The 14,496-nt window shown below is 41.8% G+C and overlaps 1 protein-coding gene across 1 annotated transcript in view; it reads left to right on the top strand.

Moving 5' to 3' along the window:
• Nucleotides 1-14,496, top strand: part of adgrv1 (adhesion G protein-coupled receptor V1) — a 1,080,612-nt gene that overhangs the window by 797,664 nt on the left and 268,452 nt on the right. The window contains 2 exon segments of the mRNA XM_073861135.1: nucleotides 12,586-12,746; nucleotides 12,840-12,940. Coding sequence (XP_073717236.1) covers nucleotides 12,586-12,746; nucleotides 12,840-12,940 — 262 coding nt within the window.

The raw sequence follows: 14,496 nt of genomic DNA, 5'->3' as shown, positions 1-14,496 counted from the left end.
TATCCTAAACAATTAAAACCTTTATAAAATAAAAGTGTATTAGAAAACTTTTTCTTGTCACTGTTTTAGTATTATAAGTTATGTTTTGTGTTAATATTATTCTGTTTATGTTGTGTATATTTCTAAGGTTGATTATTTGATATACCATTGAATAGTTTAATCTACATCAATGTGTCATATTTTCTAAAATAAATTAATATTTTTGATTACATATTTATTTTAATAAGTCGGAAATGTCTCCGCTGTTTTCTGCAGACAGGTGCAACAGGTGACGCAAATTATGGGTCCTCAGAAGGCTAGACCGTCTCATTTCAGTTCCCTTTCAGTCGGTCACTACGACGTCACGTCGTGACCGACGAATTGGGAACTCGCTTAGAGAGACCAATCTGCTTCGTATACTACTAAAACGCCAATGAACTTGGCATTGAGATATTTGCATAATGCTGGCGCCGCCCCGCCAGGTGCCTTTATAAGCAGCAGGTGCAATAGGGAAATTGGCTTTTTCGCTTCGAAAGCCGGTATTATCTGCTACTGAGAAGCTACTCTCTGCTCTTCTGGGAACGGTTGCTGAAGTTGATTGACAAGCAGTACTAACACAGCGGACGCTCACAGTATTCCACTGCTCTGCATATTTTTTGTTTTGAGTTTAGTGTGTGCGTTGCCTTTCTCTGTGCGCATCATCAGCTGAGCACCTAAAGAGTGATTTCCCTAAAGAGTAATACGTGAGAGCTCTGTGTCTTTTTAAAGACAGCCACTCTCCTGTATATTCGGGATCAGGGTCCTTTTCAGGATTGCTTTTTGTCCGTGCGATCTTGGATGCGAGAGGTATAAGGGTTCCAGTGACGATCACGAGCGCTGTCTTTGTGCTTTGGCATCAAGCACTCCGAGGCTGCGTTCGTGGAGAGTTTTTGTTCTCTCTGTGAGAGCATAACCCTCTTGGATTGCGGAGATGACCGACGTTTCTACGGGAATGCTGTCCGCGCCTTTGCAGTTCTGACGCCGCCATGGTGCGGCTGTCAAGCGCTCGCAGGACGCTCTTCGCATCACTACGCTGAGTAGGACGGAGGATGCGTCCTCCACCTACCGGCCTCTCATCCTCAGCCGGTTGAGGCTCCGGTGGACACTGCAGAGTCGTGTTCTACGATTTCTGCCGTATCCATTGAACCTCCTTCTGGTCCCGTTCACTTCTGCAGCATCAGAGGGGTGTCCATTTTTTCCTCCGAGGCAGAGTCGTTCCGGAGATGGCGGCCGTGCCCGCTCGAGCGGCAGAAACGGTAGAGTTGGAGAGGTTAACCCCTCTCCGCCCGAACCGTACCGCCCACGTGATTGGGATTTCGGAGCTGCTCGGGCCTCTCGGTCCTCTCTTCCTGTGCCTTTCTTTCCCGACGGCACGAAGAGCTGACGTGATTTGCGGCCGTCTCGGCCGTTCAGCTTCAGCTTTCACCCCTCACCTCCCTCACCAACGGAGCCGTTAGGGGCGGGGACCCCTTCAGTGGAGCGGGGGGTTGCGATGCAGCTGCGGTCCTGGAGGGACCACCCAACCCTTCCCTCCCGTGTTTGTAGACAGTCGTCCGGGTACGGGCGCTGCCCATCAGGCATGCGGAGAGGCGGCTTCAGCCCTGCACGCATAACGTTGCTGCAGGTTCAAAGGATTTACAAGGGAGGCCGCGACCTTCAGTCGTGCGATGTCCACCACAGTGGTTCAGGATTGCCACCTTTGGCTGTGTCTGGCTGACATGACGGACGCAGGCGAGAACAACTTCTTGAATGCTCCTGTCTCACAGACCGGCCTCTTCGGCGAGCCCGTGGAGTCGTACAGCTCTGCTGCGCAAACTGAGGCGATCTCCTAGGTCATGCCCCGGCGAAGGAGAGCTGCCCCTGGTTCACCACGTGGGCTCCTCAGTCTGCCTCTCGCCGTCGGCGTCCTGCGGCGGCCACCTCCGTTCCCCTCCTCGGACCCCATCTCGGCAGCGCGGGGAACCGGTCGTCAGCAGCTCGCCCCGCTCGCTTAGCCGCTTCCAGTGAAATCGGGAGTTTAAGTGGCCAGTAACGGGCGACCCGGATTGGCAGAGGATCACTCTTCAGGAGACGGTGATTCGCTCCTTCCCCCGGTAGAGGGTCGGGTGGAAAATTCTTGGTTTGCATGTGTTCCACCGGCTGTTTAGCCGGTACCCACGTAACCACACATAAGAGTGCTTTGCTCTTCCCTCTCCAGGTCTCCGGAGGATCGAGAGAGCCGTGAGCGGGCACACACCAGCTCACCCTACCTCTCCTCTATCGCCAGCGGGTGTTCTGAGGAGTCCGAGCCCTCCACTGCGGAGACCGGACCACCAGCATCCCCTTCAATTCAATTCAATTTTATTTATATAGCGCTTTTCACAAGTGTTAATTGTTGCAAAGCAGCTTTACATGAGAAGATGTAGAGGAGAACACAGAAAATCAATAGATAATATAAGAAGTAGAGAAAGCAGTTAAACCGTACAAGCGAGCATATTAATAATGTAACGTATACTGTAAAGTGCTAAGACTCTCCCTGGGATTAAAAACCCTCTAGGAAAAAAAACCCAATGGGAAAAAGTCCTAGAAGGACAAAAACCCTTGGGAGGAATTAATATATATTTATATATATATAGAAACGGTAGGGATACCGTTACCCATAGTACTTCGGAGTCTGCGCTCTCCGCTGAGGAGACCAGACGACCGTCACCCTCAGCGGGCTCAGGTCAGTGTCACACACACACACACTGTAGATGCTTATGCTGTCACAGCAGACGCACCGGCAGTCTCACCTGTCTCGCTTCGCTGCCCCACTGCGGGTACTTCGGTAGTGTCGTTAATTCTCCTCGTACAGTGCCTGCCGTTTCGTTAGGTTTTAAGCACGATCCGCCTCGGTTACGAAATACAATTACCGGCACACCCCCACTCGGGCTTTCGTTTCACTATAGTGAAAGTGTCCGATGCACATGTACTGCGTGCATAAGTCGATGTCCTGCTGGCGAAGGATGTATTGAGCCTGTCCCTCTTACCGAGGTGATGATGATAGGGTTTTTCCAGCCTTTATCTCATAGTACCCAAAATACGCGGCGGGTTACGATCGATTTGATTTACGCACCGGCTCTACAAAGGTGATCTTTTTGGATGATAACGCTGAGGCTCGTATTTCAATATTCAGATCGGTTTGCAGCCTTAAACCTGTAGACGTGTACTGTATGTGTCCATCTCCCCTTGCCTTAGACCGTTTTTTCTCTCTGCATCGTGGGGTGGGCATATTAATACTAAGTACACCATTCGAGCTGTCTCTATCTCTCCATGTTTCCATGAAAGTGCTAGTAACGGCATTAAAATATCAGAGAGAGCATTGTTCGCATTCTGCTTTTATTTACGTCGACTTATAATAGCCCGTTCTTGGCAGACGTGCGCGAACACACAGAGTTAATGCTTCAGCATCTCGCTCGTTTAAATCATCAGGTCGACTGGGAAAGAGCAGCTTTGCCCCGTGCAGAGGATCCTTTTTCTCAGTATGGAAATAGACTCAATCGACTAATTGGCGTGTTTTACAAGAGCGCGCAACCAGTCAGTTCTGACTTGCCTCGGTGTAATTCGAGGGAAGTACGCAGTCCCTCTGAAACAATTTCAGAAGCTCCTGGACATATGACAGCATGCTGCGGCTGTGACACTGCTCGAGCTGCGTCATATGAGACCGCTTCAGCGTTGGCTTTACGATCGAGTCTCGAGGAGAGCGTGTCGCACCGGCATACACCGTGTAAACATTACACCTGTGTGTCATTTCAATTTTACCCCGTAGTAGACCCAGCATTTCTGATAGCAAGATATGCCTCTGAGGGGTCTCTTGGCATTCTGTAGCATGTGATGCCCTAAGCACGAGATGATCAGCCACGTATGACGGGCTTGCAGTCTCACGGGTGTGCATAGCACCCCAACTGCCGCGAGCGGTGCGCCGTATATCTGGGACTTGTACGCTCCGCTATGGAGATGCGAAAGAAGGATGTATTAGTCGACACCGATAACATTGCGACTGTTGCGTTATTTACCGTTAAGGTGGTTTTGTGCTCTCGTCACCTGTCGCATCTTGCTCGTCATCTCCTCCTTTGGAGTCAGAAGCATCTGAGGTTCCTTCGTGCCATTTACATCCCGGGTCGCTCAATACAGCGGCAGACGTGCTTCCCGAGCTGCGCCCCCCGGCGAATGGCGACTCCACCCCCAGACGGTCCAGCTAATTTGGAAGAAGTTCGGTCGTGCGTAGATAGATCTGTTTGCATCGCAGGACGATACATGTATGGTCATGTATGGTCGTTGAGCACGCGCAAGGTTTAGGTGATTTATCGCAAGCGGTATCTAACACCATCGATGCAGTTCGAGCACTAATGAAACCTTTTTCGTCACCTGGTGTTCTTCGCAATGCGAGGACCCCAGAGAATGCCCATTAACATTGTGCTTTTATATCTTCAACATAGGTTAGATGGTAGGCTGTCCCTCCGCCATTAAAGTTGATATCGCCGCTTTTTCTGCTCATCACTCACTTATCAACGGCAGATCAGTTGGCCAGCATGATTTAGTTATTACATTTTAAGAGGCGCTCGCAGGCTAAACCCCTCGCGCCCTCCCTCTTTCCTCCTGAGACCTGTCCATGGTGCTGAAGCCTTCAGGTCTCCTATTTTAGCCTTTGCAGTCTGCGAGTCTGAAGTTTTTTATCAATGAAAACTCTGACCCTGCTAGCATTGGCCTCTGTGAAGAGAGTAAGGGATTTACATGCATTCTCTAACGATTCGTGCCTTTAGTTTGGTCCTGCTGTCTCACTGAGACCCAGACCAGGCTACGTGCCCAAAGTTCCCACCACTCCTTTCAGAGATCAGGTGGTGAGCTTGCAAGCGCTGCCCCCGGAGGACGCAGACCCAACCATGGCTTTGTTGTGCCCCGTACGCACACTGCGACTCTACGTGGATCGCACACAAAGCCTCAGGACCTCAGACCAGCTCTTTGTTTATGCTGGCCAGCAGAAAGGGAAAGCTGTCACTAAGCAGAGGATGTCTCATTGGATAGTTGATACTATAGCCCTGGCTATAATCTTCAGGGTATTCCTTGCCCCTTTAATTTGAGAGCGCACTCCACACGGAGTGTTGCCTCATCTTGGGCTCTCGCTCGTGGTTACTCGCTAACAGACATCTGTAGAGCTGCTGGTTGGGCGACACCTAATATGTTCATTAGATTTTACAGTGTTCGTATCGAGCCTGCATCCTCTCGTGTTCTTTCCTCACCAGGGAGGGCACGGAGAGCAGACTCGCAAGTCGGCTTGCAGCCTCCGACTGAGGCTCCAAATTGAGTTTTTCAGTATGGAAGGCCATCAGAGCAAAAATGCGTAATGGTTTGAATTGCTCTTCCTCAGCTGCCTTGGCAGCCTTTGTTGCGGAGCATTGGCTGTCAGCCTTTCACTAGCTGTATTCTTACGAACCTACGTGTTTGGCTTGGGCTCCACATAGTGTCCCATCGGGTTCCTAACCTAACCCATAATGATATGAGGTCCAAACGCAGGATTTTGCTTCATTAGGTAAGGCAATGGCGTTTTATTATTATTGGCTGCCATGCCAAATACACTATGCCTGCTTTATTTTAAAAGTAACATTATTTTCTGAATAGATTATAAAGCATTTTTAAATAAATGTATGGGGAGCATTTGGGCTTGGAGGTGTAGGGGTAAAAAGTATTTTTAATCGGTTTTGCATTTTAAGTTCGATTCTGTAGGGACAGGCCGCATGTTTACGTCTTAAATGTGAAAGCACACGTGAATTGTTTTTAAAGCGCTGCAGCTGCACAAAATGGAGGATGCCTGAAAGAAAGCTGTAATGCATGCTCCACCTCCATGCCTTTCTGACTGGTCCACTGTTCGGTGTTTAAAGCGAGTGTTTAAATCCTCCTTAGCCTTATCCTGGGGTTGATTCACCCTCCACCTATGGTTGGTGGAGAAAAGTCAGTCAGCGTCCTCAATAGAAAACTGCCCTGGATGCATTTGTACTTACTTGTGAGAAAGCTCAAAGATATGAATTAATTTTTGGTCAACTGTTTAATGACGAACTTTCAAAGCATCCACAGCCAAACTCATTAATTGTCCTTGCACGTTTGCTTGATTCATTGCAGCTGACCGTGAACTTGCCTCATAGTATTACATTTACTAAAAACAAAACTGTATCCTTGCGCCTTGGCAGATAATCTTGTAGTTTGAATGTTTATAATCCGCCTATTTTCAACAAATGTTATATGAAATATGATATTATATTATGTGAAGAAATTTGCAATTAAATGAGGATTACTTTATCAACCACTAATCCGGCCCCTTCCAGAATTTTGAAACGTTTAATTAACAAACTGATGAACTTTCTGACATTTCCTATTTTCTCTCATTATCAGCCGGGCAAGTTGAATTAAAATTAATATTTTAAAATTCATATGGTGAACATTATAATTAATATGATCATTATTACAATTAAATAATTTTTTCTTATTTATTTTATTTAAGCGTTACACTGATCATCCTATCTGTGATATTATTTGCTCTTTGTATAACATTCAACATTCAAGTGACATTCAACCAAAATTAAATTAAGATTTATTTATTTTGCACTCATAGGTTTCAACCCACAGGGAACGTTCTGGGAAGGTTCCCGTTAGGTAATAAAAATAAAATCTACAGGGAATGTTCTGGGAGGGTACCTGTTAGGTTATAAAAATAAAACCTAAAAATAACCTGCAGGGAACGTTCTGGGAAGGTTCTCTTTAGGTAATTAAAAAAAATACATAGAGGGAACGTTCCTAGATCGTTCTTATTTGTTTCCCCATAAATAACCATATGGAAACGTTAGGGGAACGTTATGTGTTTGCTGGGATGAACCCAGGGGCGGAACTAGAATTTTTTTAATGGGGTGGCCAGGGGGTGGCCATAGCTACTTTAGGGGGTCCATAGTCCATAAAAGAAAATGACATGCAACCATGTATCAAGAAAGCATAAATGAATCTTTTGATCGCATTAGATGTAAACATAATAAGGGTGAATTTTAAATCTTTCTACTGTATTTCTTACATCTGATTAACTGTCTGTTAAAGGGATTCACCCAAAAATGAAAATTCTGTCATCATTTACTCACCCTTATGTTGTTCTAAACCTGTATTTTATTTTAAAAAACACAAAAGAAGATATTTTGATAAATGATGGTAAGCACACAATTAATGGTATATCCATTGAATTTTGACATTATGAGCATTTGTCCGTTTAAGCCAAAAAGACGCGAATATGAAGTCATTTAAGCTCTGGCTGTGCACGCGCACTATCGGAAATGCGCGTTGCGCTTTAAGTTCAATGTGGCAATCCAGTCGAATTAACAATCATACACTAGCCTATAAAGATCACGTCAAGAATGAAAACTTGGTGCTGGGTTTTGTTGTAAAAAGAATTGGCAATCTTAGATTCAGTCCACAAGACAATTACCACACTTCCAGCATATACGGTGAAAATAACTCATGTAGTATTAGCAAAATGTACGACTTAACTTACATCATTTGAAAGATTCCAAGCATTATGTAGACATGACATTTATCTTCTGATGGTATGAAAAGTATAGTTACAGTAATTTTTCTGACGCGTTTTTGAAAAGACGTCACTGATGGAGAGATAACAGAACGCGCATTATGTATATTTTCTTAATTTTGTGAAAAGCACAACATTCAGTTTTATAGACACACAAAAAATGACACTTGAACGTTTTAAATGATGTATAAATCATATCTGTATCAGCAGAGTAATCCAAGTCTCTTTGAGCAGTGATTGAAAAATAAAGAGTTTGCGCCGCGACCGCAGGGAGGGTTAATATTCATAATGTTTGTTTTTAACAATGTGCTGCGCTGAGGCACGTCGAAAATAAACATAGCGATTAAGTGAAGGTAGCGCATTAAATTTGGGGTGGCACACGGGGTGGCCAGTGACATGTCAAGGGTGTCCAGTGTGTACTGGACACCCCTCTGGCTCCGCCACTGGATGAACCAACAGATAATGTGCTGTCATGACCATAGAGTTTTATATAAAATACATATACAGTAAATACAGTGTAACAGTAAAAAGAAAAAGCTTCTCATGTATATATATTTATGTGTGTATATATATATATATATATATATATATATATATATATATATATATATATATGAAGAGTTTGGTTCCAAAACGCAATAAATCCATTTTGACAAATTTTGGTAAAAACGTGTTTTCTATACCAAGAAAGTGACAAGATGAAAACAACTATTTTCTGTTACAAACTTTCACACAGCATCTTTAGGTTATAAAAACATAAAAAAATTCAAATCCATAAGTTGATTTTCAAAGATTTATTATAAAAACGGATTATTTTTTCCACAAAATGCAATAAATCCATGACAAGTTTTTATTCAAAATGCTATAAATCTATTGAATCAATAGCCTATATAAATGTGCATTGATCTTTGCCATGTTATATTCATTTAGTTGACTAGTTGTACACACTAATTAAAAATATAAACATTAATGTTATTAATCAAAACACTTACTTTGTCATATTAAGAACCCTGTCATTGCGGTTACTTGACGTCTTCGCTTAACGTCTTTCACAGAGATCAGCTGTAAAATGTTTTTGGTCCTGCTCGATTTTCGTTGACTTTGAGTAAAATAATGGAAAGTTTTTCATAAGATCCTCTGGGGTCAATGTGTTAGCATGAGAAGCTTGATGCTGTCGGGAGAACAAGCGGCCGTCTCCCGAGTGCCTCTCAGGGAAAATATTAGATGTTGATGGCTTACGTTTCTTTCCCATCACAGAAAACCATCACAGGTTTAGCGATGCAATTAAAGTATTATTTTGTTTTGTTTGTTGATCACGTAGTACAAAGTAGATGAGGAAAAGCAGGACTCTGTGTACTCAGCGCGTCCGCCATTGTTTGTTTACATTGCGTGAACGGTGGGCTGTAATATCAGAAATGGAGTTATTGCGTTCTGTAAAAAAAGGGGGAGTGGCGTTTGTCGCATTTTGGGAAAAAAGGGAGAAAAGATGACAGAATAACACGGCGGATATTGGATTTTGCGTAAAATTAAGAATTTACTTTTAACTACTGACCTGATATAATGCTGATTTTGGCAGTAACTCATTTTTTTCAAAAATGGCGTTTATTGCGTTTTGGAACCAAACTCTTCATATATATATATATATATATATATATATATATATATATATATATATATATATATATATATATATATATATATATATTGCAAAAGTATTCGGCCCCCTTGAACTTTTCGACCTTTTGCCAAATTTCAGGCTTTAAACATAAAGATATAAAACTGGATCTTTTTGTGAAGAATCAACAAGAAGTGGGACACAATCATGAAGTGGAACGAAATTTATTCGATATTTCAAACTTTTTTAACAAATAAGAAACTGAAAAAATTATTCAGCCCCCTTAAGTTAATACTTTGTAGCGCCTCCTTTTGCTGCGATTACAGCTGCAAGTCACTTGGGGTATGTCTCTATCAGTTTTGCACATCGAGAGACTGAAATTTTTGCCCATTCCTCCTTGCAAAACAGCTCGAGCTCAGTGAGGTTGGATGGAGAGCGTTTGTGAACAGCAGTTTTCAGTTCTTTCCACAGATTCTCGATTGGATTCAGGTCTGGACTTTGACTTGGCCATTCTAACACCTGGATATGTTTATTTGTGAACCATTCCATCGTTGATTTTGCTTTATGTTTTGGATCATTGTCTTGTTGAAAGACAAATCTCCGTCCCAGTCTCAGGTCTTTTGCAGACTCCATCAGGTTTTCTTCCAGAATGGTCCTGTATTTGGCTCCATCCATCTTCCCATCAATTTTAACCATCTGAAGAAAAGCAGGCCCAAACCATGATGTTGCCACCACCATGTTTGACAGTGGGGATGGTGTGTTCAGGGTGATGAGCTGTGTTGCTTTTACGCCAAACATAACATTTTGCATTGTTGCCAAAAAGTTCGATTTTGGTTTCATCTGACCAGAGCACCTTCTTCCACATGTTTGGTGTGTCTCCCAGGTGGCTTGTGGCAAACTTTAAACAACACGTTTTATGGATATCTTTAAGAAATGGCTTTCTTCTTGCCACTCTTCCATAAAGGCCAGATTTGTGCAGTATACGACTGATTGTTGTCCTATGGACAGACTCTCCCACCTCAGCTGTAGATCTCTGCAGTTCATCCAGAGTGATCATTGGCCTCTTGGTTGCATCTCTGATCAGTCTTCTCCTTGTTTGAGCTGAAAGTTTAGACGGACGGCCGGGTCTTTGTAGATTTGCAGTGGTCTGATACTCCTTCCATTTCAATATTATCGCTTGCACAGTGCTCATTGGGATGTTTAAGGCTTGGGAAATCTTTTTGTATCCAAATCCAGCTTTAAACTTCTCCACAACAGTATCTCGGACTTGCCTGGTGTGTTCCTTGTTCTTCATGATGTTAAACGGACCTCTGAGACTATCACAGAGCAGGTGCATTTATACGGAGACTTGATTACACACAGGTGAATTCTATTTATCATTATTTGTCATTTAGGTCAACATTGGATCATTCAGAGATCCTCACTGAACATCTGGATAGAGTTTAATGCACTGAAAGTAAAGGGGCTGAATAATTTTGCACGCCCAGTTTTTCAGTTTTTTATTTGTTAAAAAAGTTTGAAATATCCAATAAATTTCGTTCCACGTCATGATTGTGTGCCACTTATTGTTGATTCTTCTTTATGTTTGAAGCCTGAAATGTATATATCTTGTAAACAGATTTGAAATAATAAATAATTGTCGCATCACATAGAGAGACAATAGAATTCTCATTAACTTCTCTGCGGTAACTTTTATTTCAAGTTTTACAAATGAAATATCAAATGGTTTGTACTTTCTCTCATAAAAACGTCACAGCAAACAGCACAGACTTCTACTCACAAACACATGCACGTGATGCAGTGACTAATATCTGCGGTCACAGATTCATAATGGGGAGGATTAAAAAGGTCGGACTTTGGTGGGACCCGAGCTGAGAATTTTGATAAGCTGTTGGACAAAGACCGGGCTAGGGCTTAATCATCTCGTCCCAGGGCCGGGTTAGGGCCTAGATTAGGGACCGTGCAGGGCTCTAGTGTGAAGTTGACACATATCAGTGAGACAGATTGTGTGTACAGTGAAGTATTGGGGTCAGGGCTCTTGGCCTACCGTGACAAACTCTCACACATTTTTTAGGACCTGTATGCTTGTGTGTGTGTGTTCATTTTAAGGTCCACATGTGGCAACAAGCTTATAAATCAAACTGAATTATGTTTATTGAAAATCTGAAGTAGCTGAAAGTTTTCTGTGATGGTTGGTAGGCTGGGTGATATATATTGGGGGATTGTCAAGCGTATCTCATTAGTAAAGCTGGTTCCTTGCTTAGTAATAAATCGCCATCAGCTGCTTTCTGATGTAACAAAGTATTGTCCATTACTACACAGAGCCGTAGTTCACTGACAAGCTGGGTCATATCACATAATTAATGCAAAATTGCCTCGATTGTCAGTGAACTGTGGCTCTGTGTAGTAAATGCCACTCCATCTGCTTTGTTAGGGTAATGCTTTTACGCATGTACACCAAAACGTTTAAACGCGGCTTAAATGCAGACTGTGGCCACTTGCCTGTTTTTCCAGCTACTGTAAGAGCTGATAAACAACTGTATGCAAAATTATAATAATGACCATCCTATCCATGTCAACTGGCCCAGGAAGTGAAGTCATTGTTTACTTTGTACCTTTTGCAAATCGTTAACATGTACTTATAGAGGGTATGCACGTGACGTCACCTTTGACGAAAGTGCTTGCGGTTACGCCCACTGAGTGGCAAAAGACAGAGCGGTATACATTACAAAGCATATTATCATAATTTTTAAGTCTATTACATTTCATAAATACAAGTTTTTGTTTTACATTTAATATTTAAGTACATTAACGTACTTTTACTCAATTAAAAGTACACAATTTTAATGTAATTAGGTATTAAATAAATTTTAATATGCAATATTAAAGAATACAAAGTATGGTTCTATGCTTTATAATACACCCTAATAAAGCACAGATGCTTGGAAAATGTAACTAACAAAGTATTGTCCACCTCTGCTATCAAGTCCCAACTAAATTCAATTTCAGCTGATAATAGTCAGTTTTACATGAATTTTCGCAGCAGCCACTATGAAAACCAGCCATTTTGTTGAACGTTTTGCCACTCAACCGGGCGAGCTCTCGCGTGGTCACATGGAAAAGTGATATTAATGGAAACCCTCTATACACACTTGCACACCAAAGGAAATGTAAAATTGTGAATCGGATAATTTGTGCTCTTCATATTAGAATTTATTTTGTGGGAAACCTGAGTGGAAAAATTTATTTTAGTTTGATTCTGCTGGCACATTTCTTCTACTGTATAGACATATTTTAAAACAATGCAACCTTTTTGTGTATGTATACACTTGTGTTGGTATTTAATTATTTTAAAATGATTTCTCCTCTTCAGCTGGTTGTCTGATGGTCAGTTCTGTCATTTGGTAGACGACAGTCAGAATTTTGTGGAGTGTGCCTGCTCACATCTGTCTGTCTACACAGCATACGCAGAGACAGCAAGTATTGTCTCATTTAATGAGGCATTCTATGCTGCAGGCTTCATTTGTATCTCAGGTAATTTCTGGGCTTAACAAAAATCCCAATAATGTGATTAATTTGTGCTCTCAGGATGTATACCTACAATCTATGTTTTCTTTTTGCTGTCAGGGTTTGCCATGGCCATTGTGTCACATGTACTGTGCTCTAGATTCCTCATGTTTTCTGCTAAACTCCTTACACACATGATGGTGGCCTGCTTAGGAACTCAGGTAAGATCTCAAGTGTAATACAAGCACACATGCTTATGTTAAGGTTACAGAACTAGATTGACCAGTAACACTGTAACGTTAAATGGATAGTTCACCCAAAATATTCTGTCATCATTTTTACACACATGTTGTTACAGACCTGATCGGTTTAGTTAGTGATAAGGTCTTCTGTTGCGCACTTACATTGTTGTATACGGTAATTTAGGCAAGTTGCGTTTGAAAGGTCCAACACTCAACAAACAAAGCTTTCTTATCATGTACTGTGGTATGTAACGGTATGTGTATGTAAGAGCAAACTCACAAGCACACAGGGTCCCCGCGGGTCCTTAAAAAGTCTTGAAACGTCTTAATTTTTTTTTTAGATTTTTAAGGTCTGAAAATTTTTTGAAATCTGTAATTTCCATTAAGGAGATTTTAAATTTCATGTCAGACTCATCATCCAGTGTTTCCCATACATTGTTATAGTTCATAAATTTTTTATATGTATTTGTCGTATTATAATTGTAATATGTTAGTATTAAAACGCCTTTATTCATTGTTTCGAGCGCTCAGCGGCGCTTCTCTCGTGTGCGCATGCTTTCTCTCCTTCATGCTACGTCATGCAGCACCTCAACAGCGCCTCTCACATGGCACTTGAGGGAAAGAATTAAAAGTTGGCAATGTTTATTCTCTCATATTTTATATATACACGATCTACAATAATACTTTTACTTTTAAAAGCGCTTATAACACAACAAGACGAGAAGAGCAACGGTAAAGCTCTGCACTGCATGAGACACACAGGTAATGTACCCAAAATCACCTCATAATGTTATATCAGCTCTTAAATGTAAATGTTTGGTGATTTTGTAACGAGGGTCATGTTACTGGGTTGTGTTTAGTCACTATTTTTTAGTCAGTAACCCTATTTATATACACAGGCTCTCAAGTCGCACGCATTGACCGTGAGACACACGCCTTTCAGTCAGTTCACACGCTTACACGCCACCACACCTTGTATTTCTCATGCTGAGAAGTAAGAGATAAATTGTCCAGCTATGTACAATTAATGGATGAGGTGCAGGGCACTTCTGTCGAGTTCAGCTGCTGCCTTCGAGTTTTTTAAGTGTGCTCAACTTTACGCAGCGCCGCAAAAACCGACACGCAGATGACACGCAGATGACACGCAGTACCGCAAGAATTCTTGTGAAGGAGGCTGATTTCAAATCGCTCTCGTGTTACTCTGATGTCATCAAGGTTATTATAGTTTTGCATTTTTCATTAGTTTTTATTTTTATTTCGTTTTGACTTTTTGTTTTCAAATTCAGTTTAGTTTTAATTAGTTTTTAAAGTGGGTTTGCTAGTTTAGTTTAGTTTTTATTTTTTGAAAATGCTTAGTTTTAGTTTAGTTTTTATTAGTTTTAGTGTTAGTTTTAGTCTTTTTCGTAATTTGGGTTATTTGTCAGGGACAAGAATTAAAAAAGGTCAGAAAAAGAATTGTGTGATAATAACTCAACAAAAACGTCATACAATTTTAGAAAATATTCATTCAAAAATAAAACCAGTTAAAAAATGTA

This window comes from Misgurnus anguillicaudatus, chromosome 22 (genome assembly GCF_027580225.2).
Source record: "Misgurnus anguillicaudatus chromosome 22, ASM2758022v2, whole genome shotgun sequence".
NCBI lineage: Eukaryota > Metazoa > Chordata > Actinopteri > Cypriniformes > Cobitidae > Misgurnus > Misgurnus anguillicaudatus.
Note: the sequence above shows the minus strand (reverse complement) of the source record. Positions and strands in the feature narration are given on the sequence as shown.